At 35.4% G+C, this 24371-nt stretch overlaps 1 protein-coding gene across 2 annotated transcripts in view; it reads right to left on the reverse strand.

Annotated features, from left to right (window-relative positions):
- Window positions 1–4671: 4671 nt before the first annotated feature.
- Window positions 4672–24371, reverse strand: part of SLC13A1 (solute carrier family 13 member 1) — an 84396-nt gene continuing 64696 nt past the window's right edge. For both annotated transcript variants that reach the window (XM_003808625.4, XM_055115345.1), the window contains 8 exons: window positions 23879–23998; window positions 18860–18958; window positions 18326–18427; window positions 15074–15180; window positions 12640–12749; window positions 8597–8758; window positions 6994–7131; window positions 4672–5177 (listed from right to left, as the gene is read on the reverse strand). In XM_003808625.4, the coding sequence (XP_003808673.1) occupies window positions 5040–5177; window positions 6994–7131; window positions 8597–8758; window positions 12640–12749; window positions 15074–15180; window positions 18326–18427; window positions 18860–18958; window positions 23879–23998 (976 nt within the window). In that variant the 3' untranslated portion in view covers window positions 4672–5039. The remainder of the gene's footprint in view (window positions 5178–6993; window positions 7132–8596; window positions 8759–12639; window positions 12750–15073; window positions 15181–18325; window positions 18428–18859; window positions 18959–23878; window positions 23999–24371) is intronic.

Here is a 24371-nt window from a genome sequence, read left to right on the forward strand (position 1 = left end):
ACTGACAGCCCTTCTCACATACTGGGGCTTCACTCATTTTTATCAGCCAAATGTCATCATGGGGGCTGCTTGCCCACTTTATCCTACCCAGGGTCTTGGGTGTCCTTTGCTATTCCAGTGAATTGCCATTTTCCTTCCTGAATCAAAGCTCACAGAGTTGATCTTTATGTACTATTTTGCTATTTCCAAGTGGCTGAGGCATGCTGAAAGCCTCTAATCCACAATCTTGGAAAAACTGACTCTCCTATTAATATTTAAAAAATTCTCAGTCACCGTATTTTTTATTATGCCTCCTTTATTCTTTTTATCATATATTCCTGGAATTCTGATTAAATATTTGTTACATTTCTCATTCTCATTTTATTTTTCTTAGCCTCCCTCTTAGAGTTCCACCTTTTGTCTCTCTCTGTGCTGTATTCTCATTAATGTTTTGGAATGTGTCTTCCAGTTCACACACCTTCTTTTCTGGTTTGCATAATGTGCTATTTAACCTATTATGGTTTTAATTTAAATTAGTATACTTTTCACTGCTAAAATTTCTGTCTGATACCTTTTTAGTTCTCTTTGGTTACTTTTCACAGTTTGTTGTTTGTATTTGTTTCCTATTGTTGCTTTAACAAATTCTACAAATTTATAGGCTGAAAATAAAACCCATTATTATCTTAAAGTTCTGTAGATTTGAAGTTCAGAACAAGTTTCATGGGACTAAAATTACGGTGTCTTCAGGGCTTCATTTTTTATTGGAGACTCTTAGGTTGAATCTGCTCCCAGGCTCATGAAGGTTGTTGGCGGAATTCAGTCACATGCAACTGTAGGAGTGAGGTCCCTGTCTCCTTGCTGGGTTTCAGCTGGGGGTCATTCTCAACTTCTAGAGGCTTCCTGCACACCCTGGCTTGCGGTCCCTTTTATCTTCAAAGCCAGCAATGGTGGTTTGAGCCTTCTTATGCATCACATCTCTCTGACTTCCCATTGTGTTTCATCTTGCCCATCTGACTCTTCTGTCATCCTCATTTGCATTTAAGTGCTCATTTGGCCACATTGTGCACACCTGTATAATTTAGGCTACTCTCCCTATTTTAATGTTAGCTGATTACTAACCTTAATCACATCTGTAAAGTCCCTTTGCAGCAGTACCTACATTAGTGTTTGATTGAATAACCAAGAAACAGAAATTTTAGGGGTACATTTTTAGAATTCTGTTTACCGTACGTATGTTTCCAAACATTATACATCCTCATTTTATATTCTGTATGTGATAGTCTTAACATATGTTGCCCTTGTACTTTGGATCTCTTTCTTTTGGTTATCTTGGCTCCTGCACATTGTGCAATATGTTCTGATATAATTTGTAAGTTTTGATTAAAATCGTACATGAAGTTTAGCCTTAGTAATGTTTTAAGCCCCTGATTGAAAAAGGTCATCCTTCTTTTCCCAGGTACTTGAGAATACTACCAATTCAAAATTATTTTAAAATAGGGTTTCAGATTAAGTCCAACTCTTTCCCGTGCTCTGTTCTCTGCCCTGCCCCCAACACACACATTGGTATTGAGACTTCAGGATTCCTCCACCTAGTGTGTAAACCAAAATATGAAAGTTCTCCTGATATTTTCCTCTATGTGGTGAGATTTTTCCCTAGCTCACATTCTCACTAAGAATATGGTCCTTTGGGTTCCTAACCCTATATTGGTTTCCATCCACCCTTAACTTGGATAGACCCTAGCTTTGTCTCCTATTCCTATGAACCCATTAAGAGATCTCTAGGGATCAGCAGTTACCACCTTTAGTTCTTGTTTAAATCTCTGGATTCTTGCTTGTGCTTCATCTTTGTCTTCTGAGGACTTCCATTTCTTCTTGTAGACACAATTATGTTATCCAATATTTCTTATTATTTAGCTTCAAAAAGATCCCACACTGTATCTGTACCACTATACTATCAGTAAGAAAATTCCCTTTATTTCTTTTTTAAAACCCTGTTTTTTCTTTCCAGACAAACAGAGATTCCCATATTTGGAAAAACCTTTTAATTTCTGCCTCCCTTATATATTATTTTTACTGTTTACTTCTAGATTAATATGGTCTTGCCTCTATATTGGGGACCTGGGATTTTGATATTTGCATTCCCGAAACTTACCTAGTAAGTTTTTACTGAACAATTTGATTCATCTAGAAATAACATGATTAATACTGCCCCCAGAGAATAATTTTAACTATTTCATTTTTTAGATTATGCTAAAATAATAAACTGATACAGTTTGTTCGGTTTTACTCTTGCATTCCTAATCCAATCCTTCCTCTACTAAAATTTTTAAAAAACATTTCATTTGGTAAAATCTACATACTCAAGCAAAAATAAAATTTATTAACTAAACCAATAAAATTTTAGAACAGAAATGTCATCACAAGGACTCTTGTATTTAGCCATGATAGAGATATAATAATATATTTAATACTCTTTGACACATAATAATACATGGTACACATGTCAAGATACAATCAATGTGCCATGATGTCTTTTTGTCAATTTTTGCTAATAATGCTCATTAGTACCACTGTCTAAAATTATGTACCTCCCAGGCTGAAAAAAGAAAGGTTTGGACACCATGGTGAAAATACTGCACACATATGAGAGAAAAGAAGTCTGAATTGTAGAGATGCTGACATGTACAGCAGCAGTTGAGGTAACTGAAAGATATACATATGCCAGTGCAGCCTTCCAAGTGCCTGCCTGAACAGACAGTAAGTAGGCACTTAGTAGAATTGCTGCTATCATCTAGACAAGATCCAATCCTAAGTGAGATGCTGAAATTCAAAGTGACAAAGATTTCTAGTTAACCTCTAAGTAATGATCAGGATAATGACAAAAACATGTCTACCGTAGAGAGGGAGGACAAAGGATTTTTGATCATCTGTTTAGAATTGCTTTCTGGAAACTTTCAAAGACAGTATGCAACTCTCAAACTAAAATAACTGGAGAACTTTAATGTAAATGGGACAAATCTGAAATGGGTCATTTAAGTCATTTTTGATATATCAAACATAAAGCTGTGGTAAGAGAACTATATCACTCAATTAAACAAATTTTCACTAAGTATTATTTTTCACATACTCAGCTAGCAGCTATTGGAAGTAGTTCATTAAAATTATCCAAGCTGAAATGTTTGCATTATTTTATTGAGACCAAAACTTACTCATTATAATTTGAAAAGTCATTTTATTTTTTCATAATAAAAATGCATCCATGATCTGATGCAATTCAGCCGTGATAAATTGAATGACTAGAAAAAAGCAGAAATGTAATAAATACTACAGATTATAAATACATGTGTAAAATATGATAGGGAAAGGAACAAGTGAATAGAATAAACATAGAAGAGTTATACAAAGCAGCAATATTATAATTTAAGCTTTACATGGACAAATTTTTCTTTGAAAAAATGATTTTTTGCATTGGCCCATTAATAAACATAGATAAATAATGAACATGGCCAATTAATAATTTGTATTTAATATTATTTTAAAAACCCTCTTTACTATATTTAGTTTCAAGAATAAGTTTGTAAATAATCTTATTTGAATAAAAAATGACAAGGTCAGTAACATCTAGAAAGTGCCAATGAAGATTAAAAATAGCAAAGGTTTATTTTTTGCTTTGTCTTTTGTTGTATTTTTAGCATGAGAATTGCTGTGATATAACATCTGCATCTTTTGCTAACTGTGCACCTTACTTTGTTTTTGATCATTTTTCCTTTAGCTGAATTTTGGAATGCCAATAGCACTTACTCTTTAAAAATTTATTTATTGATATATAATATTTGTACATATTTTGGGGGTGTATGTGATATTTTGCTACCTGTCTACAATGTGTAATGGTCACATCAGAGTAATTGGGAACTCATTCTTTTTCGCATCCTCACTTCTCGAAGACTATTCTTATCCCACTTTTGTTTAAATGTTTAGTTTTTTCTTTTTGATTTGATTTTAAATCATTTATTTTTCTGTTTTGTAATACATCAGCAGTTTTCATTCTTATTCTTTTTTTCCTTCTTTTTTTCATTTTTTCATTGCAATGTTAACATACCAGAGTTATGTGATTTTTCTGTCTGTATACACAGTGATAATTCATTTAGATTTCTACATCTCTTTATTTTTAACATATGACATTATGTATTTCTGAACTAAGATAAACACTTAAGCAAAGTTGTTACTCATATACGAAAATATGTTAATAGTTTTATAGTGTTCAGCTTTCCTTTCTAACTATACTGTACTAATAGTGCAAATCATAGCAAGCCTTATCCATAGCTCTACAAAATGAATTTCTCAGTGTGCCAATATCATAAAAATATGAATTATATTACTCTAACTATAGAGTTCAGTAGAAATAAATTCTTATCTGTAAGTTTTCTGTTATTTAGTATATTCAGCCATAATTTTGGAATTAGTGCTTCAATCTCAATTTTCATATTACATGTATATATTAAGAATAATCCAATTGGATTTTTTAAATGAGGAAATGCACATATCATTTAGATTAAACTTTTCTCTTCATCACCAGATGACCATGGCTTTGATTTCTCAGCAAATTCTCTGGAACAACAATGCAGAAATGATTTATCCAAGTACCGAATTAACTTGTATATCTTATTTTCTATTTTTAGTTTCATGGGAAATTTCTGAAATAATAAATTGCATTTAAAATGTTACATTGAACTCCAACTGTAAGATGAAACAAATGCTCTAATCTCTTTGAAGGTCAAGTTATAAATTATTCTTATGATGAAGCAAGTTGCAGATGGTTCATGAGCAAAATCTCAAACATGGGCTTCTTGATGAAGGCACATAGATGCTCTTTAGTTGCACCGCAATAACAAATATGGACTCTGAGTTATAACAGCAGGTTTCGGGTATTCACGGGAATTGCAGCAGCTACACCATAACTGATTTAAATGTGTGTCATTAGTTATTTAGAGCCACATTTTACAGTCAATCATTAATGCCTTCCAGAAATTACCACAAGATAGTCAGAAATTTTGTGCTTATTATGGCATGGTCTCATTACTCATAGCAGGAGCCCACGAAGGGTAAGTGTAGAGGTCAAACATGGGTACAATCCAGGTACATATGCCAAGCATAACCACAGCAACACCAACAATGTTGACACCAAGTCCAGCTTTAACCTTGAACAGGAAAGAGCATAAATGTCAGTGTCCCAGAAGAAAGCCTACAGGAGATTAGAATCCTATTGTAGGATGTTTATGCCAAATTTACATGCATCCTAAATGATTAGTATAAATTGTCATGTTTTAAATTATACTTTAAGTTCTAGGGTACATGTGCACAACGTGCAGGTTTGTTACATATGTTTACATGGGTCATGTTGGTGTGCTGCACCCATTAACTCGTCATTTCTTAAATCCAGGGGTTCTTCTCCATTCGTAGCAAGAGAAAAGTCTGTCTCCAACTAAACATCGTTGAGTTGGAGATTCTCAGAGAAGTTCCTCTTAGGAATATACCTAAGTAATTCTGATTAGAGGAAAATCCCTTAGAAATCTGCCATTTCATGTTAAAGCAGAATTTCAGTTTTGTGGTTTTATATTTCAATGAATAAAATTCAGGACGCCATACGGCAACTGTATCTTTTATATTCACTCAACATAATTGTTAATTTAACCTTCGATATTTTCTTATTGAGATTTTATGCCATGTCTATTATCTTTCTTAGCATTCTCATGGTTTTAGCTCTTATATCATTATTCTACAGTCCATTAAACAATCTCAGAGTTGCTTTGTATCTATTAAAATAAAAATTGGCAAACTACTGCCCTTGATTTGTTTTGGTAAATAAAGTTTTATTGGACCACAACTATGCTTATTTGTTTACATATTTTCTTTGCTTTCATGACACAATGGCAGAGTTGAGTAGTTGTGACAGAGAACATATGGCCCCACAGGGCCTCAAATATCATTTGCCTTTTTACAGAGAAAGTTTGCTTACTCCTGCATTCTCTGCATTAAAACATGGAGCCCTGAAGCAAAAGAGGAATACCTAGCCAGGGTGATAACAGATGCCCTCTTTCCTGTCAATGCAAGCCAGCCACTTATTTATCCCAGAATCCTGTTTTTATCCTTTTTAATACACATACATCAGGCATTACTTATACTCTGTTATGCACGTTTTCCTTACCAAATGCATATTATTTTTGTGTAGAGGCAGTTCTAGAATGTTTATGTTGCAGGAGCTTAGGAACAGCAGTCTGTGTGAAAGAAAGGGAGCTGGGACTTATCTTGGAACTGTATTTGCATAGGAAGCTCACTAAATTTACTTTGGCTATATTATCGTTTGGGTTGGTTTGGAAATTGGTGATGAAGATTTGGAAACTACTAGAATATTCTCAAGCCAGTTCTTATAAAGTACTGAATATTCTGCCAGTACTTTTGTATTTGGCAAAATTGTGCATGCTTTATCAGTGAAATTCTTACTTATTGTTTGCTTGTGTTTTCACGTTAGGTCCTGGTATTGAAATCACAACAAGAAAGATACTTCTTCATCAGTCAGGCACTGACTCAGTGTCTCATTCAGAGGAAATGTTGGTGCATAAATGTTTGTGATAGAAAATCACAGTGTTGTTTTGATTGCTGATTTCTTTAACCCTATTTTTTTCCTTTTGCCTGGATCACTTTGGATCCTAGTGTTGACTTGTAAGTTTATGCTGTCGTGTGGAGCATGTTCAGTGCTCTTTTCCTTCGTCCAAAGCATTAATGATGCATTCAACATCTCTCTGTTTGTGACTGTAAGTTTTAATGGCATGTTCACTTCTGATAATCACTCTCAAAAACAATTTTGTGATTAGTCATGCACACTGCATTCATAAACAGAATTCAGGCCCTGCTTTTCCTGGTGGTTGATTGGTGTATAAAAGGGAAGATAATTCAAGACATGGCACACACCAAGATGTGTATTGGATTTGATAGTATTTTTTTCAGCTAACTCACCATGTCAATGACTTTCAGATGACCATATGAAAAGACAATAGCATTGGGTGGATTTGCTACTGGTAGGAGGAATGCAAATGAAGTACACAGAGTAGAAGGTATCAGAATATAAAGAGGGTTCACATGAATGGCTTCGGCCTGTTGTAAGAGATAAAAAGGAGTCTAAGTAAAATTTTGAGGGTAGACACCAAACATAAAAAAAAAAGTATTATAATAAGCCTTCCCAGAAGCATGTTGGAACCTAATGATATAAAATTATATAAATTATTACAGTTATAACTTGAATATTTTTAAGAAAATATCTCATCCTCTTGTTGTTGATACAGTTACAGATGCCCACTTAAACATTACAGTCCAGTTCATTTGGAAAATAAAATATTATTTATTCCAGAAACTAAATAAAAACAGCAACCATTTATTACTTATCTATTGCTAGGTGTTGTGCTAAATGTTTACATATACGTATATATTCATATATTTACACATAATATAGTTTATAATATATAATAAATGTCACATATTTATATATATATTGAATTTTTACAATGATCTTATGAGATGGCTACTATAACCTCAAATAACATAAAGAAACGGAGGCCCAGAGAGGCTAAAGTAACTTGTCCGAGCATACAGCTGGTGAGCAACAGAGCTCAGGTAGGTTTTCAGGTCCCTGTGGCTCCAGCACTTCTCATTACACTAATAACTTTACTGCCTCTGTGATATATGCAATTTAAGATTTGCTTAGGGTTCATCACATAAGAAGAGTTACTACTATTTTTAAATCAACACATAATTTTCTAACTGTTCCATGTTGGGAAAGTTTTAAAAAGCAGAAAACAACACAAAATAATATTGTACCAATATACACAGCCTACATTTTTTCTACTTTCAATCAGCAGCTTACGAACACCAACATATGCCCTTTGAGCTTGTAGCAGCATAATTCCAGAAAGACAATCCTTCTTAAAGTGCTTTCCTTTCACCAAACCAATCCATCCCAATAAGAAAAACATTTTACTTAAAGCTGTTTATTGTAATTGCTACCTAGATTGAGAAAAGAAGAAAAGACATTCTTTCCCTCTCTCTTTTAGCAAACCCACTTACTTTTTAAAAATTCTTCCCTGGGCAGTAGAAAACTGTGTCTAAGATATTTAAGCCTGAAGCCTGAAGTGTGAGCCTAGTTTTTCATTCATTTGCAAATCACTTATATGAACCACTTCTCAGAAATTTAGGAACAATGTTCGAGAGGCAAAAGTGTCAGCGGTAGAGATCTAAATACTAAAGTTACCAGCAAACACTGAATTCCAAGTCTTACATCTGAAATGGATCTAGTCTGACCCTCTCTCTTATTTATAACGAAAAAAGCTGGACTGAGAAAAAGTAAGTTGTTCACTTAAGATCATGCTGCTTGAACATGAAAACTTCAGTTACCTAGACTGAAGGTCCCCTGAAAGCATTAATACAAATAAAGACCACCCTGTAAGTTACTTACAGGAGGCCCATTTAGACCAAAAGAGATTCCATACCACAACATGAGAACCAGCATTCTGAAGCAGAGTACTGCTCTTAATGAAGAGTAAAAGGGGATAAATGAGATACTCACCAATGGAGATAATATTGGGAGAAAGAGTGTAATGGTAGCTGGATTGCTGGCTACCTCAGTTAAAGATGTCACCATCAAAGAAGATATCAGAATTATTAGCCAAGCTGGTAATGAACCCAGAGGAGATAATTTATTTCCTATCCACTTAGATAATCCAGACTCCTAAAAAACAAATTTGCAATATTTGTTACTCATGAATAATTCTTTGTAATCAGACACAATAAAATCCATAAAAAACATTATTTCCTTTGAAAACTCACTTTCAAAAATATAATTTTAATCTCTTTTTTTTCTGTGGTTTGGTAGGTCTGGGTGGCTTTGGTAGGAAGGAGCTATTGCTTAGTCTTATTTTGACACTGGGAACATGGTTTAGAAAGTTTGAAATGTATTACCACTTTTTTCAATTACATTTTAATTTTATCTAATTTATATATGTGGATATTTTAATAGATCATATAGAGGGCTTTAAGAGAAGAGCAACCCTTCTGATTCACCTCTGTCTATTCCTAAGTTATATTCTGCAGAGGCAACAACTTTCAACCCTTATTAGCCACTTATAGCTAGCTATATTTAGGTATTCATAGTTATCTTTTAAAATAATATTTTAATTATGATTTTTGCTTACTTTTAAAATTTAGACATTATTTACTGACTTTCTAATATGTTACATGATAATTCAGCTCTCTTACACCATCTACCAAACATATATTTTTTGTTTCTTCATTCCCCCACATTCATATATTAACATTTTTGGTTAAATCAATATTTAATGTTTACCCCTATGATTAAATAAATATTGTTCATAGCTACACCACTTAGCATACTATCAGTGCGTTTACTCTAGCTTCCCCACAAGGAATAACTATCTCATTATTTTGTTTGCTTAGCTTTCCAAGTACCTATCACTAATTCGTCTGAAATTAAAACTAAAAAACTCCCCACAAATAGATGAACATATCAGGTAATTGATGTCTTTTCATGTTCCCTCACAGAAATATCTATTCTGGAATATTTCCTCCTCCTGCTCCATTTGGCTTAGTTTCCCTTTAAATCTATTCAACTGTTGTTGTTCTGGGACCCCCTTTTACTATAATATTATGACGTTCCTTCTCCTCCCCACTTTGTGGGAATCGTTTTTTAATCTACTCTTTTGCATTGGGGGAGCACTTCCTTCTATAACTTCCTGAGAATTGGTATAAGAGTCTTTGCATGCTTGAAAACCTTTTTCTTTTCTGTTCCCGTTGTTCTTATTGTTTTGCATTTGTAGAATTCTAGGTTCAAAATAATTATAACTCCACACTTCTAAGCCATTACTCCATTTCCTGTGGTTTCCAGTTGGATTCTTTAGAAGCCTGATCATATTCTGCTCTTTGATTCATTATACATAGTGCAGAAAAACTGGCTATACTCAGATTAGCAAGGATGTTGTTCTGTGTTTCTCCCCCACATGGAAGGGAAAATCCTCCTTTTGTGAAATTTCAGTGAGCTATTGCATGTATGAATCTTTATGACAACTAGAAGTGGCATGAGAAATACTCTAATTACAAGCAGTATACCCTCAGATCAAAAGCTGGCACAGAAATTCCTAGATGTGAGTACCAGATATCATGTGTGGTTTTGGCTTGTATTTTTGTTTATCTGCTTGTTTTTGCTTATGACTTTCAGGTAGAAAAAGATTATCCACCATTTTAGTCACATTGACGCAAATTAATCCTAGAATAGGTATACTTTAAGAATAGGTTTTATCTATGTCTAATTAGATGTGGAAATGATTATACTACATACTGTTTCCCCTACCTGTAGGCCACTGAAATCATATCTTCATCCCCACAGTTCCAAAATTCTACATAAAGTGCTTTGGTATTGGGTACTCAGTAGCTCTCTCAGTCCAGAATCTCAAAGTCTCTAGCTCTAAGAAATTTCTTGCGTTATTTTGTGGAAATGTTCTTCTTTTCTATTTTTTTCTCTTTTTTTCTGAAATGCCTATTAGTTGACTGTTGAACATTTTGGATTGATGTTATAATGTTCTTATCTCTTTGTGAGCCAGTGTCTCATTGGCTCAATTTTGCTACAAAGTAAATCTCAATTTTCTATCAGGGAGGACAGAGAATAACAGCAGGACTGGGGAAAGCATCTGGGAAGCCCATAGATCTTTATACACTTTTTAAACCATCCTCCATATTCAGCTCTGGCTTTTACTGTGGCTTTCAGAGTTATCTGCTGCCTCCAGTTCCTGAGGTCTGCCAGTATGCTATGGATAACCAGCATGTTTCTTGTTGGCTCTTCATTTTTCCAGCCTATATGTTTCATATTTTACTATTTTTCTATTTGTACAAAGTCAGTTCCTCTCAAATATCCTCTTTCCATGTTCTAAATGTGATCAGCATTTCTTGCCTCTTCTTGTCCCTGTCATATAGTCTTTGTCTTTATGGATTGACATGTTTTTGTTGTTATTGCAATTTTAATGGATATCTGAAATAAAAAATAAATCCTGCATGTTTAACCTAGGAGAGAAAATTTTAAGAATGTATGAAAATTGAAGAGGAGATATTCACTGATAAGAATTTGAAACTGTCTATCTGCTCATGAGAGAGAAATCATGTTAAAACAAAAACCCAGGGGCATTTAAGAGAAAAGTAGTTGCAATGAGGTGAATTCCATAGTAGTTGCTGTTTCACTGTTCTGTTCCCAACTAGAAAGAGTATCTGGTTCTGGACACTTGCCAGACTACAATTTGAAAGAAAAGTGTTGAAAATTAATTGCCTCCAAATTTTTTACAGTTCAGTTTTTAGGGGCATATTTGTCCACAGCCATACTCTTGAAGCTCATGGCTTCAATCTGGGCACTTAGAGGTAGAGTTATTCTGGGTATCCTGTAGACATTTGGCTCTGTATATTGAGATTTTTATAGCAAACTAGACCTCCCTCTCTGGGTTCCCAAATTCTTCTACTGAGAGAACCTTGTGCATCAGGCTGAGTCCACACCTTTTCATTTCCTCAGATTTTGTATGCTAGGGTCTGGCTGATGCTTTCAAAATCACTTTGAGTGTCTAGGATCCAATCCAGACACATAATTCTGTGCAGAAAAATTGTCAATAAAGTTAGAAGCAAAGGAGTATCTTCCAATAAGTTATCAAGAAGAGAAGAGACAGTGATTTGTCTTGAGAAGTATAGAAATTTAACCTCCTGGAAGCCAAAGGGCTGAACATGAGAGCTGTCTCACCATTCTGTTCAATTTGATGACTGAGTAAGGAAATGGAAGAGCCATAAGCTTTGAATATTTCAAATAAGTCCATGAAAACCAGAATTAGTGGTTTTTAATTAATCTAGGAGTAATTAATTTTCATGGAATTTTGGGAGAAGATAATTTTCTTCCAACAACTCTACAAAGACCAGGGCAATTACAAGGGATGAGGGCCTCCCCAAACTGTTGCTTTATATCAACTGGACAGACAGGTCAAATAAAGTCAACCAACATCTCATGGTGTTTTTATTTCTTCCTAAGATTAGACATAATATAATGTTAGAAAGGGTTATGTGAATTTTACTCCAGACTTTATTCAATAAACATTTACTAATTATCTTTAATGCTAATATTATTTCTCATTCTCTTTTTTTTAAATCAGCAATAGCATCATGATATACTGAAGTCCAATAGCTACTCAAATTCATAATGAAATAAGGTAAAGGCATAAGCAAACAAAAAGTATATTTCACTAGGAGTCACTTTACATATTTTCATATACATTTTTCCTTACTAGTCTTCTAATACTATTTCATGAATTAAACATTTTAATCTTTTTTTGTATTATTTCTTTTGACATTCTGGAGCACCATAAAAACTATGTTTTATGCTTGCAGCCTGTAACATTTCTTGAACTCTGAACTCATCTCATTTGTGTGGTATATTCACTGCATAGCTAGCAAAATTTGCAACATTAAAATGACAGAGTGAAATTGAATATGCCCAAAGATTGAATGTCTCTGTGCTCTTCTTTTGAACAGTCTAGTTAATTGTTAAATATCTTACACACAGAGTATTACCTCACAACCATCTGCCAGGGCAAACCCTCCACCAACAAGAATGGCTATATCCCAGGGCATGAATGACTGGAATTCTTTCCAAGTAATCAGTGGAGAGTAATCAAAAGCAACTGCAAAACAAAAATCCTATAGTTACACATTGCTTAAAATATTACAATATGACATTTGCTTCAGCATCCTAAGTAGCCATCTTACAGGAAGTTTGTAATATTCCTATATTGTTTTTAAAGAGGGGAATTAATCTGGAGTTTGAGTAATTTCCACCTGGACTAGGTGGAACATTCTACTATAAAAAAGAGAAAACTCCATAACTTAAAAAAATCCTTTGGGTAATATTATAGAATATATTTCAATAAATTATAACATTGCCACTTATAATGGTACTCATTCATTCACTCACTCATTCATTTATATTCCACTAACATCTTTGCCAACTGTGAATAGCACAGTGCATTAGACTATAATATTCTTTGCTATGCAAAATGTCCATAATATTCCATTGGTTCCAAGAGCATCTTGTAGCATTTTAATTATTATCCATTAATATTTGAACATTTTATTAGTTTTTAGGTCATAAGGAGGATCATGATAGATTCACCAAGATTTCAGTTTAAAAATAATTCAAGATTCAGATTAAATAAAGTATTATTTGTGAGGTCCTTAAAGTGCTTATAAAAGGATTATCATAAAGATTTCTCTTTATATTTGGCTTCTGATCTCTCCATTGCTTTGTTGATGAAGAAGTTCATTTGGAGACATATTCTGCCCATTTAACATGTGTATAACAGGCAGCCTTCTACATGGTAAGATTTTAAGTTTACCAATAAGCTTCCTTCCTATCATCTTCCCCCAAATCCAAACCAAACCCATCCTCACTGATAACTGAAATTATGTCACCAGGTTTCTTACTTTAAGGTCATATATCTTGTTAAAATGTAAACATCTCTGAAATGTACTTCGTATTTAAAATTTAACATATTTATATATTATTTGTCATTTTTAAGCCTTGTATGAATGACTTTAGCAGGGAGAAGAGGTTTTGAAGAATGAGGGGAGAGAGAAAGGTGGGTAGGAGCAAGGCTCTTTCTAAGGGAGGGAATTCAGATGTGGAAACCAGGGAAGCTAAAGCCAAACATGGATTCCTCAGTACTTGCCACTGCCAGACCTCAGGGCTTTGACTGCAATGATCAGAGTCCTTGGGGTCCCATAGGAATCAATGCTCCATATTGCATCACCTCCTTAACACACATTGAGATATTCTAATCTCAAGTGAAAAACAAAATACATTTGTTTCTATGCTGTGCTGGTCACATATGTCCTGGAAATCTGATACATTAGTCACTTATAGATTCTGACAAGAGTCAAGTGGGCCAACACAACTACATAAATCCCAGTTCCATCCCCATAAGAACAAACAAACAAAACCACAAGTCAACTGGTTAATTTCCAGACAATTACAAATTAGTTGTCCCACATTGACAAGATAGGAATCTGACTACTCAAAACATGCTGTGTTGTAAAGCAAAGATATGGATGAATCTTGTGTTTAAAAAGTGTGTGTGTGTCTGTGTGTGTGTGTGTGTGTGTTGAGAGGATGGTATGCTCAGGCAAATGAGCACACTTCTTTGTTCATGTGTTGTAAATACAATGAATGCTGTCGCAGAATACCTTTTCTTTATTTTTATTACTATCATTATTTTTAGAGACCGAGTCTCCCTCTGTTGCCCAGGGCAGTGGCACAATCATAGCTCACTACAGCCTCCAACTCCTGGGCTCAAGTGATCCTCCTGCGCTGGCCTCCAGATTAGCCACCACACCTGGCTAATTTTTTTAATTTTTTGATAGAGCTGGGGTCTCACCATTCTGCCAAGGCTTGTTTCAAACTACTGGCCTCAAGTGATCCTCCTGCCTCAGTCTCCCAAAGTGCTGTGATTGCAGGTGTGAGCCACCACATCTGGCCCTTTTATTTCAGATATGGCTATGTGAGGTTGATTTAGCTTTTGTTCCAGAACTACTTTGAGAATGTAAATACTCTTTCTCTTGAAATTCATCACCTTTTTAGATCCTCTGCATTTATTACCAAGGTATCATAATGAAGCAGTGTCTTCCAAGCTCTTTTTCCTCTGTTTGCCAATAGTAAGATTAATTTTGAAGTGAGTTTACCATGGGTCAAATAGTATCGCTTGTAGCAGAGCCCTAGCCATGATACAAAAGGAAATCTACTTCTCACTTCTGCAAAGTAAGACGATCTCTCTTGCAGGTGGAAGTTGTGCTGGCTTGAAGACAGCATTGCAGTTTGCAAATAGGGCATGCTAGGCCAGGGATTGTGCCAGCATAGACTTTCTTTCTGCTCTAGGTGCCAAGCGAAACCAATGGAATTTTGTAATTTTTGCTCTTCTGTAAAATTTATGCAGAATTATAAATGATACTCAACCAATTTCTCCTGTAGGTGTAGTTTTAGTCAGTCTCTTAGCTGGGATAAGAAAGAATAGCAGCCCTATAAGTAAAGCAACAGTTGAATCTGTAGCAAAACCAGGGTACCTGTAAAAGGGACAAATACATGTATTAAAAATAGCATCAAGAACTTAAATGAGCTAAAACACCAATTTTGCTAATAACATATCAGTAGTAGGTTATTATCAGTAGTAGGTGGTGTAGGTTATTTATTCTCAATAATCTGCCCTAAAATATATGGATTCCTGATTAAATGACACAACACTAAAAACTATAATCTCAGACCATAGTCCTATTGTTCCCATATATCTCTTCTTATTTTCAATACCACGTATGCACATGCTGACATACTAGGCCAAAGTGGCAAATTTCCCTTTTAGATAAGCTTACAGATTTGTTAAACAATTTCTTCTTTGAATTATTTAATTTAATAATATTGATCAAGATTTGAAGTTGAAACATTGCTAGAGCATGGAAAGCTCCATATAATTGATTTATAACATCCTTCTATTAAATTGTGGCAAGGCATGATATTTCTGTGTTCCTCTAAAGCTCTTCTATAAATTGTGAAAAGGAATCGATCTGTTTTCTGAGATATCACACCTGCTTCTGTGTTTATAAGCTCTAACCATATCATACAAATGAAAGCAACCTACTTAATTTTTTGCACCCCATGAAATTCAATCAAGAATATTAATTGTTGGAGTGGTTTAGCCAATGCTCACAAATGATCACCATATAAATTAAGACTGATTCAGGAACAGATGGGGTCTTAGAATCACCAGACCATTGTAACAAATAAGACAGATTCCCAGAAGCCTCAACAGGAAAGAACCTGGAGACCAGATATAACTGAAATAGGCATTAATAATTAGCATTTAGTTTTAAAAGTCAGCAATATTAACTAGTGCATTTCTGTAGCCTGAGAAGAAATATGTACCATGCTAAAGATTCTTTTACTATCTTGCAACTCAGTAATATGTACACACTACAGAAGCTTCTCTACTTCTATAATTTATTTGAAAAATCCAAAAAGCCAAAGAAATGCCGTATCTTTCTCAATCTAGCAATTTTTAAAGCAGTCTACTTTCTTTACGTATAGACACATTTTCTTTCATTACTAGTTAAAAATCTACCTTACCATAATTTATCTTACAAACTGGACCGATATTTATAATTTTATTATACCTTATTTCTTTTATTTCAGTTATAATTTTTGGTTGAATTTTTGGCAAATTGGGCCAGGCATCATGTAACCAGATTTTGTTTTATATAAAAAGACACATTGAATTCAGTCCAGGTACAAACAGATGGAATGAAAACATTAGGTGGTAGCTATAAATCTTGATATATCATCTTAGCTTTAGAAATTCTTAATGCCTGAAACTCTACATAACAAATATGTCCTACAAAATATATACATTAAATTAAATCAAGGCATAAATACTGAAATAATTTCTTTTCAAAGTACTTTAAAAACTATTCTTATCATATTATAACTTATTTTTAGTTTCTCAGGAATGCAGTTAGGTTGTCTCAGTATTAGAAACTATTAAGCTTATATAAATTTTATTTGTTTTGGGTTTGCCAATTAGATTTATATTTTAAAATCCCATCCTCTCTCAAACCTTTGTTCCTTTCTTATTGTTTTCTCTCAGAATTGTAGGTGCATGAGTGCCTGCTCATAGCCAATACACTGCTTTCCTGCTACAAACAAAACATCTCCTGTTTCCTCACATAAGAAACAGAAATTGGAAGCTGATTATATTGAATTTCCTATTGAGATTTCTGCCTGGGCTTTATTAGCTATCTCTGATTTCATTTAATTCTTACGCACTGGTGTTTAGATAAAGACTCTCCCTGTCTAGGATGACAGAAGTTGGATTTTAAAAGGGGGAAGCATTATTTTTTATGTTGATCTAGATCCTACCACAAAACCACAAAATATTAATTAAATATTACATAATAACTTGATTTAAATAACTGAATGTCTAAACCTCTCAAAATGAAAAGTTTTATTTCTAAGGGAATCAAAAAGTTTATAAAAATGAAGCTGATCCTTTAAAACACACCACCATATTGACTTGTGTGGTCATTAGGAATTTGGACTCAGACTTCGCACCCTTTAGAAACATTGACAATGCCTATAAAACCAGAAGGTTCTGATTCAGGGAGGGAAGAATTTCTTTATTGTATGTGGGCAAAATACATATGACCTAAACAATTTTGATTTCTACCCCAAAATACAATTTTTTTTTTCTGGGGGATTTGAGACAGGAAGTCCAAGTAAGACATGTGCTGAATTTAGAAATTAGAGTAGTTCAGTGAAAGATAGATTGGGAACACAAATCTCACAACTGAGTTATTTATATTGACATGTAGGATGGTCCTTAATTTAGAAAATTATGCTATACTCTTCCCCCTCACTTCACACAACTCAGCAATTGATTACTGGTGTATAAGACACTGAGATATAAAATTAACTCTGACCTAGCTTCTAGCATCAGCTTTTAAAATCAGTCTTATTATTTCTTCAGAAATTCCTTATCTATGAAATGGAGGCTGGGCTGAACTTGTAGTGAACTAGTGCAAAAATGTAAATAAATGAAGAAAAAAGACAAGATACTACACCAGACAAATAGTCCTCCATAGAATTAAAAAACAAAGTGGGTAAAAATCACATAATATGAATTTATACCAGATTATTAAGAGGCATTGAGTGGTATTTATTTCACATAATAACATTAGTATAGCACTTCCAATAGGGAGAAGCCTAGCACTATTGTAAATGCTATAATTACCTCCATCTTACAGATGAAGACCCTGAGAATTAAGTGACTTGTCCAAAGTGGATGAGTCAGGAAAGGAACCCAGGCAGTGTGGCTCTGAAATCTATGCTCCCAAACACCATAGAACATAGCCTTTCTGCTATTATATTTCAGGGATGGGAATAATTTTGTAGGGATGGGAATTTTGTAGGGATGGGAATAATTTTGTCTAATGGACTTTGCCTTTTAGTAACAGAGTAAGTAATATGGTTATTCTTTCTGTGCTCTTATCCTAGATTTCATTCCTTATAATTTTTTTCCTGAAAATATTAGAATTTAAAATATCTTTTCAAGGGAAAGAAAGAAAAATATCTCATCCAATCTTTCAGAATTACAGGAACCACACAGGAGAGAAGCAGAGTATAAAACAGGAAGGGCTGACAAACATAACATGCAAAGCTTACTCTGAAAAAAGTGCAGACCAACCAGGAACAAATCCGGGATCTCGACTAAACCATAGCAGAGCCATTATAATGAAGAGGACCAAGGTCACAATTTCTTGATACCTGTGGAAAAATTCCAATGGCATCACTTCTTATTTTCTCAGTCGGGACATTTGTAGAAACTCCTTGAGCTATTGTCAGGAATGATCGCAGCAGAACACTAAACACTGTAAGAACTAGATGTGTCAATAATTTGAGAGCATCAGTGCAGTTTGAAAAAGCCCTTACTCCTCTTTGGGGTCTCTCAACTTCTTTTCATTTTACCTGGCAAATTTTAGTTAGACAGGGTATGTGTTTTATCATGTTGAGTTATAGTCTATAATCTCCATAGCTTAGCAAATTTGGGGCCCTAATCAAGTGTTATAAATACCTTGCAAGCAATTATGTGCTTGTTTGCTTTTCAACAGCTACTTGCAGTGTAAACAGCATTTCTCTCTCTCTTCTCTCTCTGTGTGTGTGTGTGTGTGTGTGTGTGTGTGTTTGTGTTTGTCTTACCTTATTGGCCCAAGCTTTTGGTATTCTTGCTTAATCACCTCAGCACAAGCTTTTTGTTGGACTGTTTTGGTTTTGCCACATTTGAACATCTCCTTAAAACTGCAAAGAATAATTAAGCCTGTAAGCAAGAAATTCTTTTACTACCACCTCCCTGTAAGGAAGATATTTTTGCAAAACGTCGTCATCTTCACGCAATATGAATCTCCCTTCATGCAATATGAATCTCCCCGTTAATAACAGATATCTGTGCTTTTCACCTCTACCTCCACCTCCTTTTTTGAATGTTTTCTGTCTTTTCTGTTTTTGCCTGGTTTGCTCACTTTTTCATGTTCAATTTTCATTGCATATTTTCCATGACATCCTTTACCAATCTCTTCCTTTTTCCAAGTTATTTTGTACCATTGGAATTTTGCCATGTGCCACTTATCTCTAACTAACATTTTATTACGTACTGGATCTTATATATTTAAAATGTATTTATTGTGTATCTTGGTTGTTAATTGTTCCACGCATGTAAGTTTTAGCCCACTAGTTAAATTATTTGAGGGCAAGGACAGTGAGGTGGTCATAGATGTTTCCTTTGGCCTGCTATCTCTGAACACTGCTACCTCTGAACATACACAGTAAATACCTGACCCATCAATCAAATAGTACCTTTGGCAAATGTATGAGACAGTTGGGGTCAGATCCATCAATTTTCACAAAGTATGCTAAACTCGAGTTTTACACTAGTGCAGGGACTGATCATGGTCGGAGACTAAACTAAGCCTAGTCTTAGAAGTAAAATAAACTCATCATAAATACCATTTGACCCAACAATCCCATTACTTGGTATATACCCAAAGGAATATAAATCATTCTGTTTTAATGATACATGCATACATATGTTCACTGCAGCACTATTCACAATAGCAAAGACATGGAATCAACCCAAATTCCCATCAATGATAGACTGGATAAATAAAATGTGGTACATATACACTATGGAATACTATGCAGCCAAAACAAGGAACAAGATCATGTCTTTTGCAGGGACATGGATGGAGCTGGAATTCATTATCCTCAGCAAACTAACACAGTAACAGAAAACCAAACACCACATGTTCTCACTCATAAGTGGGAGCTGAACAAGGAGAACACATGGACCCAGGGAGAAGAACAACACACACTGGGGCCTGTCAGGGGTGTGGAGGGAGGGAGAGCATCAAGATAAACAGGTAATGCATGTGGGGCTTAATACCTAGGTGATGGGTTGATAGGTGCAACAAACCATCATGGCACACGTTTGCCTATACAACAAACCTGCACATCCTGCACATGTATCATGGAACTTAAGATAAAATTTAAAAAAGAAGTAAAACTCTATTATATTTTTTTCTTTAAGTTTCTTTACTCATATGTCCTAATAGCACCCACAACATAATCTTCCTGTTTATTTCCAATAGTAACTGCCACTTTTTATTGTTTTCAGCTGCTTGTTTTAGTGACCTCCTTCCTCACTAATTTTCTGTCTTGAAGTCCAGTGTCTTCGAAACTGAACAGTTTTTGTGAAATACTGTTCTAGATGGAGACTTTTAAAAAAATTCCTCCAGAGGAAGAACTAAATGAGAAAATGGCTAGATTCTTATGGATTATCTCTTGGAATGTTTATGAGTAGCTCAGTTAGTTTACATTTTGTGTGAGTATAGACAGGACATTTTCTTCCGTAAAGTATCTGGGGCAAGCCTATACATTCATAATCACCCTCATGCATACACTTCAATGCCTGAATATGAGTGAATGGACAGTGCTACATTTATGATCAATTAGGAAATAATTGCTTTTTACAATCTCAGTTAAATTACTGACTAGTGCCTGTCTCAAACTTTTACCCCTTGTCATGACATAAATACTACAAGAAACTAATTAATGCGCCACCTAGAGAGCAATCTGTAGAAGAGAAAATCATAGTAAAGAAGGAGATGAGTCTCCTTAGAAACAATTTTCCACCCAGTACATTGCATATATAGTTTATCATTTTGGTTGCAGACAATAAATAGTTAAGTCGAAAGCCAAATTGGCATTGCTACAAATGAAGGTTAATGCCTTCACAAAGGAACTGACAAAGCCTATGACAATGCATCAAACTCTCCATTTAAATAATTCAATGGTACTGACAGATGAGCTCCGCTTCTCAGGTATTTTGGGATCATTTATAATGGGTGAGTTAACTGTGTTAATACCCAACATACTAATCAGAATGTATGCTAGTTTGCCAGGGGAGTGGCTGATAATTTCCGTCTGTCAATCTAAAATCTCTGGAGGTAAACACCTTGGCAGACAGAAAAGGACACTGAAAAATTAGCTGGAGCATGAATCTGTGCAGTGTTTAACAGATAGTGGACACCAAGGGAACTGTTTAAACATACCACTCATCATGATTTACAGACTTTGCCTAGTGTATGCACTTCATGGGATTTTTTTCCTCATTGAGAGCACATTTCAATATATTTGCCTTTTATCTTCTTAATTTCTCCTTTTTAAATGGTGTGCCATTTTAAAATAATGACAATGGTTGCATATATGTTTGATAAAGTCATTAAATGTAGCAATGAAGAACCTGTGACTCTTTTGACTTGGGATTGCCATCTCCTGTATCCTGCATTGCTACCTGCACCATTGAATAGTTCCCAAAGGCTTGGATTTCCTGAAAGGGGCACTTAGTATGCAGCTGGCCTCTCCCCATTGATGCCCACCTGCTGAAATCAGTGACATTTTACACATTTGCTTCAGCAGGAGGACTGCCACATGCTGCTCCCACAATCTGGATAGAATTATCTTTTTAATCATCAGTACCATCTTCTCACTACTAATAAAACCATGGCAGTTCTGGAGAAAAAGCAGAAAGAGGAATCAAGAAGGGAGAATGTCAGTCTCGTATTACTAGGCATGGAACCCATGGCCACAGGCATGGAACCACTACTGATTTCAGCATTTTTCTTTTCTTTTCTTTTCTTTTGAGACAGACTTTTGCTCTTGTCACACAGGCTGGAGTGCAATGGTGCGATCTCGGCTCACTGCAACCTCCGCCTCCCAGGTTCAAGCGATTCTCCTGCCTCAGTCTCCTGAGTAGCTGGGATTACAGGCACCTGCCACCACGCCCAGCTAATTTTTGTATTTTTAGTAGAGAAGGGGTTTCACAATGTTGGCCAGACTGGTCTCTAACTGCTGACCTCAGGAGATCCATTCCCCTGGCCTCCCAAAGCATTTCACTTTTCAAAGGAAGTACACATAGCTGGCTTCAGTCTCTCTGGTTTGGTGAATAACATGCTGTTTTATTCATAGGTCCTTGAAATTATTTAAATAAAACCCCACAAAAATAAATTTGAGCTGTTTCGTTTTTCAGGAAAAAAAATACTCAAGATTTGATATACAGCGACATCACCTTTCTTTTAGGAGTATTGTTAAATGAGTAGAATTTACAGGCTGCATTTTAGATTTTGCTCTGGAGCCCTTCATAATTTTAAATGCTGGTTGTCATCTAAGTCATGTAACTCATTGGTACTTATGACCTACCAGCTTTGATCCCAGCCAAGATAATATGTTGAAGTTGTCTTTGAATGCATGTATTTGACATTTTTGTGGCATCAGTCGGTCTTTATTGGTCAACATTTTTTTTTTTTACTTTGACTTCTATGTGTTCAACTTAGGCCCAGATGTGTTAGAATTATAGCCTTGGAAGGGATCTTACTGATTTTCTGGGTAAATTCTATCATCTTACAATTGAAGACACTGAGACTGAGAATGGGTCTGGATTTGCAATGATCTCTTATCTGGCCTCTGAGAAGCCAGAATTTTATTCCTGGTCTAGTAATTCCTAAAACAATATTCTTTCCACAGAGAACATCCTCAGATCTTTATTGTACTTGGTATATTGAAAGGGATGTCAATTTTGGTGCTAGCATGATGCAGGAAGCCCTATAGGTCACAGTGTAAGTAGCTTGATAACCCAAGGAAATCTCCACATTAAACCAAGTGGAGGGGCAAACCTTAAAATTCCCCTTTAACAAGTTGGACATCAGATTGAGTTATTTATGCCCTTCAATATCTTATCATCTTAGGACTCAAAGGACACTTAGATGATTTGTTTTCTAATCTTTATTTTTATTTATTTATTTATTTGAGACAAGAGTCTCGCTCTGTCATCCAGGCTGGAGTGCAATGGCGAGATCGTGGCTCACTGCAACCTCCGCCTCCTGGGTTCAAGCAATTCTCCTTCCTCGGCCTCCTGAGTAGCTGGGACTACCCACCACACCTGGCTATTTTTTGTGTTTCTTTAGTAGAGATGGAGTTTCACCATGTTGACCAGGATTGTGTCGATATCCTGACCACATGATCCAATTGCCTTGATCTCCCAAAGTGCTGGGATTACAGGTGTGAGCCACTGTGCCTGGCCCTAATCTTTATTTTTATTCATTTTATTTTTTGAGACCGTTCTCTGTCGCCCAGGCTGTAGTGCAGTGGTGTGATCTCAGCTCACTGCAACCTCCACCCCTCAAGCTCAAGCAATCCTTCCACCTTAGCCTCTTGAGTAGCTGGGACCAGAGGCGCACACCACCATGCCTGAATGGTCCTTTTAGGGGGGAGGTTTTTTTTGTTGTTTTGTTTGTTGGTTGGTTTTTTGTTTGTTTGTTTTTGGTAGAGACAGGGTTTTGCCATATTGTCCAGGCGGCTCTTGAACTCAGAGAGGATTGCACAAGCAATCCTCCCACCTTGGCCTTTCAAAGTGCTGGGATTATAGGCATGAGCCACTGCATCTGGTGCCTTTCTAATCTTTAATTAACTGTTCCACAGCCAGTATTATTTAAATGAGATTCAACCTTATCCTTAAAATACGTATTTGTGTATATTAATTTTGTGAGCAACAAAAATGCAGAAAGGTAGCCTGCATGGCATAGGGGAAAGAGCATCGGATAAGAAGCTAAGAACTGGGAACCTAGACACCTTTATTTAGCCTATTAACATGAAATATTTACTTACTTGAATCCTAGGAAAAGCCACTGAAGCCAGATCCAGGATAAGAGTAGAATGATAAGGGCAGCTGGGAAGGAAAACGTAAACCATGATCCAAAGTTGAGGCAACGACAGTCAGGATAGCGTCTGTGTGAAAACATGGAGACGTGTTCAGGGAAGGAGAGACAGGTGGAATCCTTTCTGATTGTCACAGGGAAGCAGCAGTCCACCTCTTTCCTGTGTTTCTGTCCAAGAAGGAAGTCCTGGAATACACTCATCATTAAATAGAGTACTTTTACCCCTTGTCTCCTGTCTTGATTCTGGAACTGCATAATTATCACTGCATCCCATATAAGCAAGAGTGGATGTGTTTTGATTTTTGTTCTCTATATTTCATCTTTAAGGAAGTGCTTGTGGAAAAAACCCAGTGCAGTTCTTGGCTTTAATGAGTATTAAATGCACAAGAAATGGGTGTTCATGAGGTATTTGCATTTTGTTGTCAATACTCAAATCATCAGTA

This window comes from Pan paniscus, chromosome 6, assembly GCF_029289425.2.
Source record: "Pan paniscus chromosome 6, NHGRI_mPanPan1-v2.0_pri, whole genome shotgun sequence".
Classification (NCBI taxonomy): domain Eukaryota; kingdom Metazoa; phylum Chordata; class Mammalia; order Primates; family Hominidae; genus Pan; species Pan paniscus.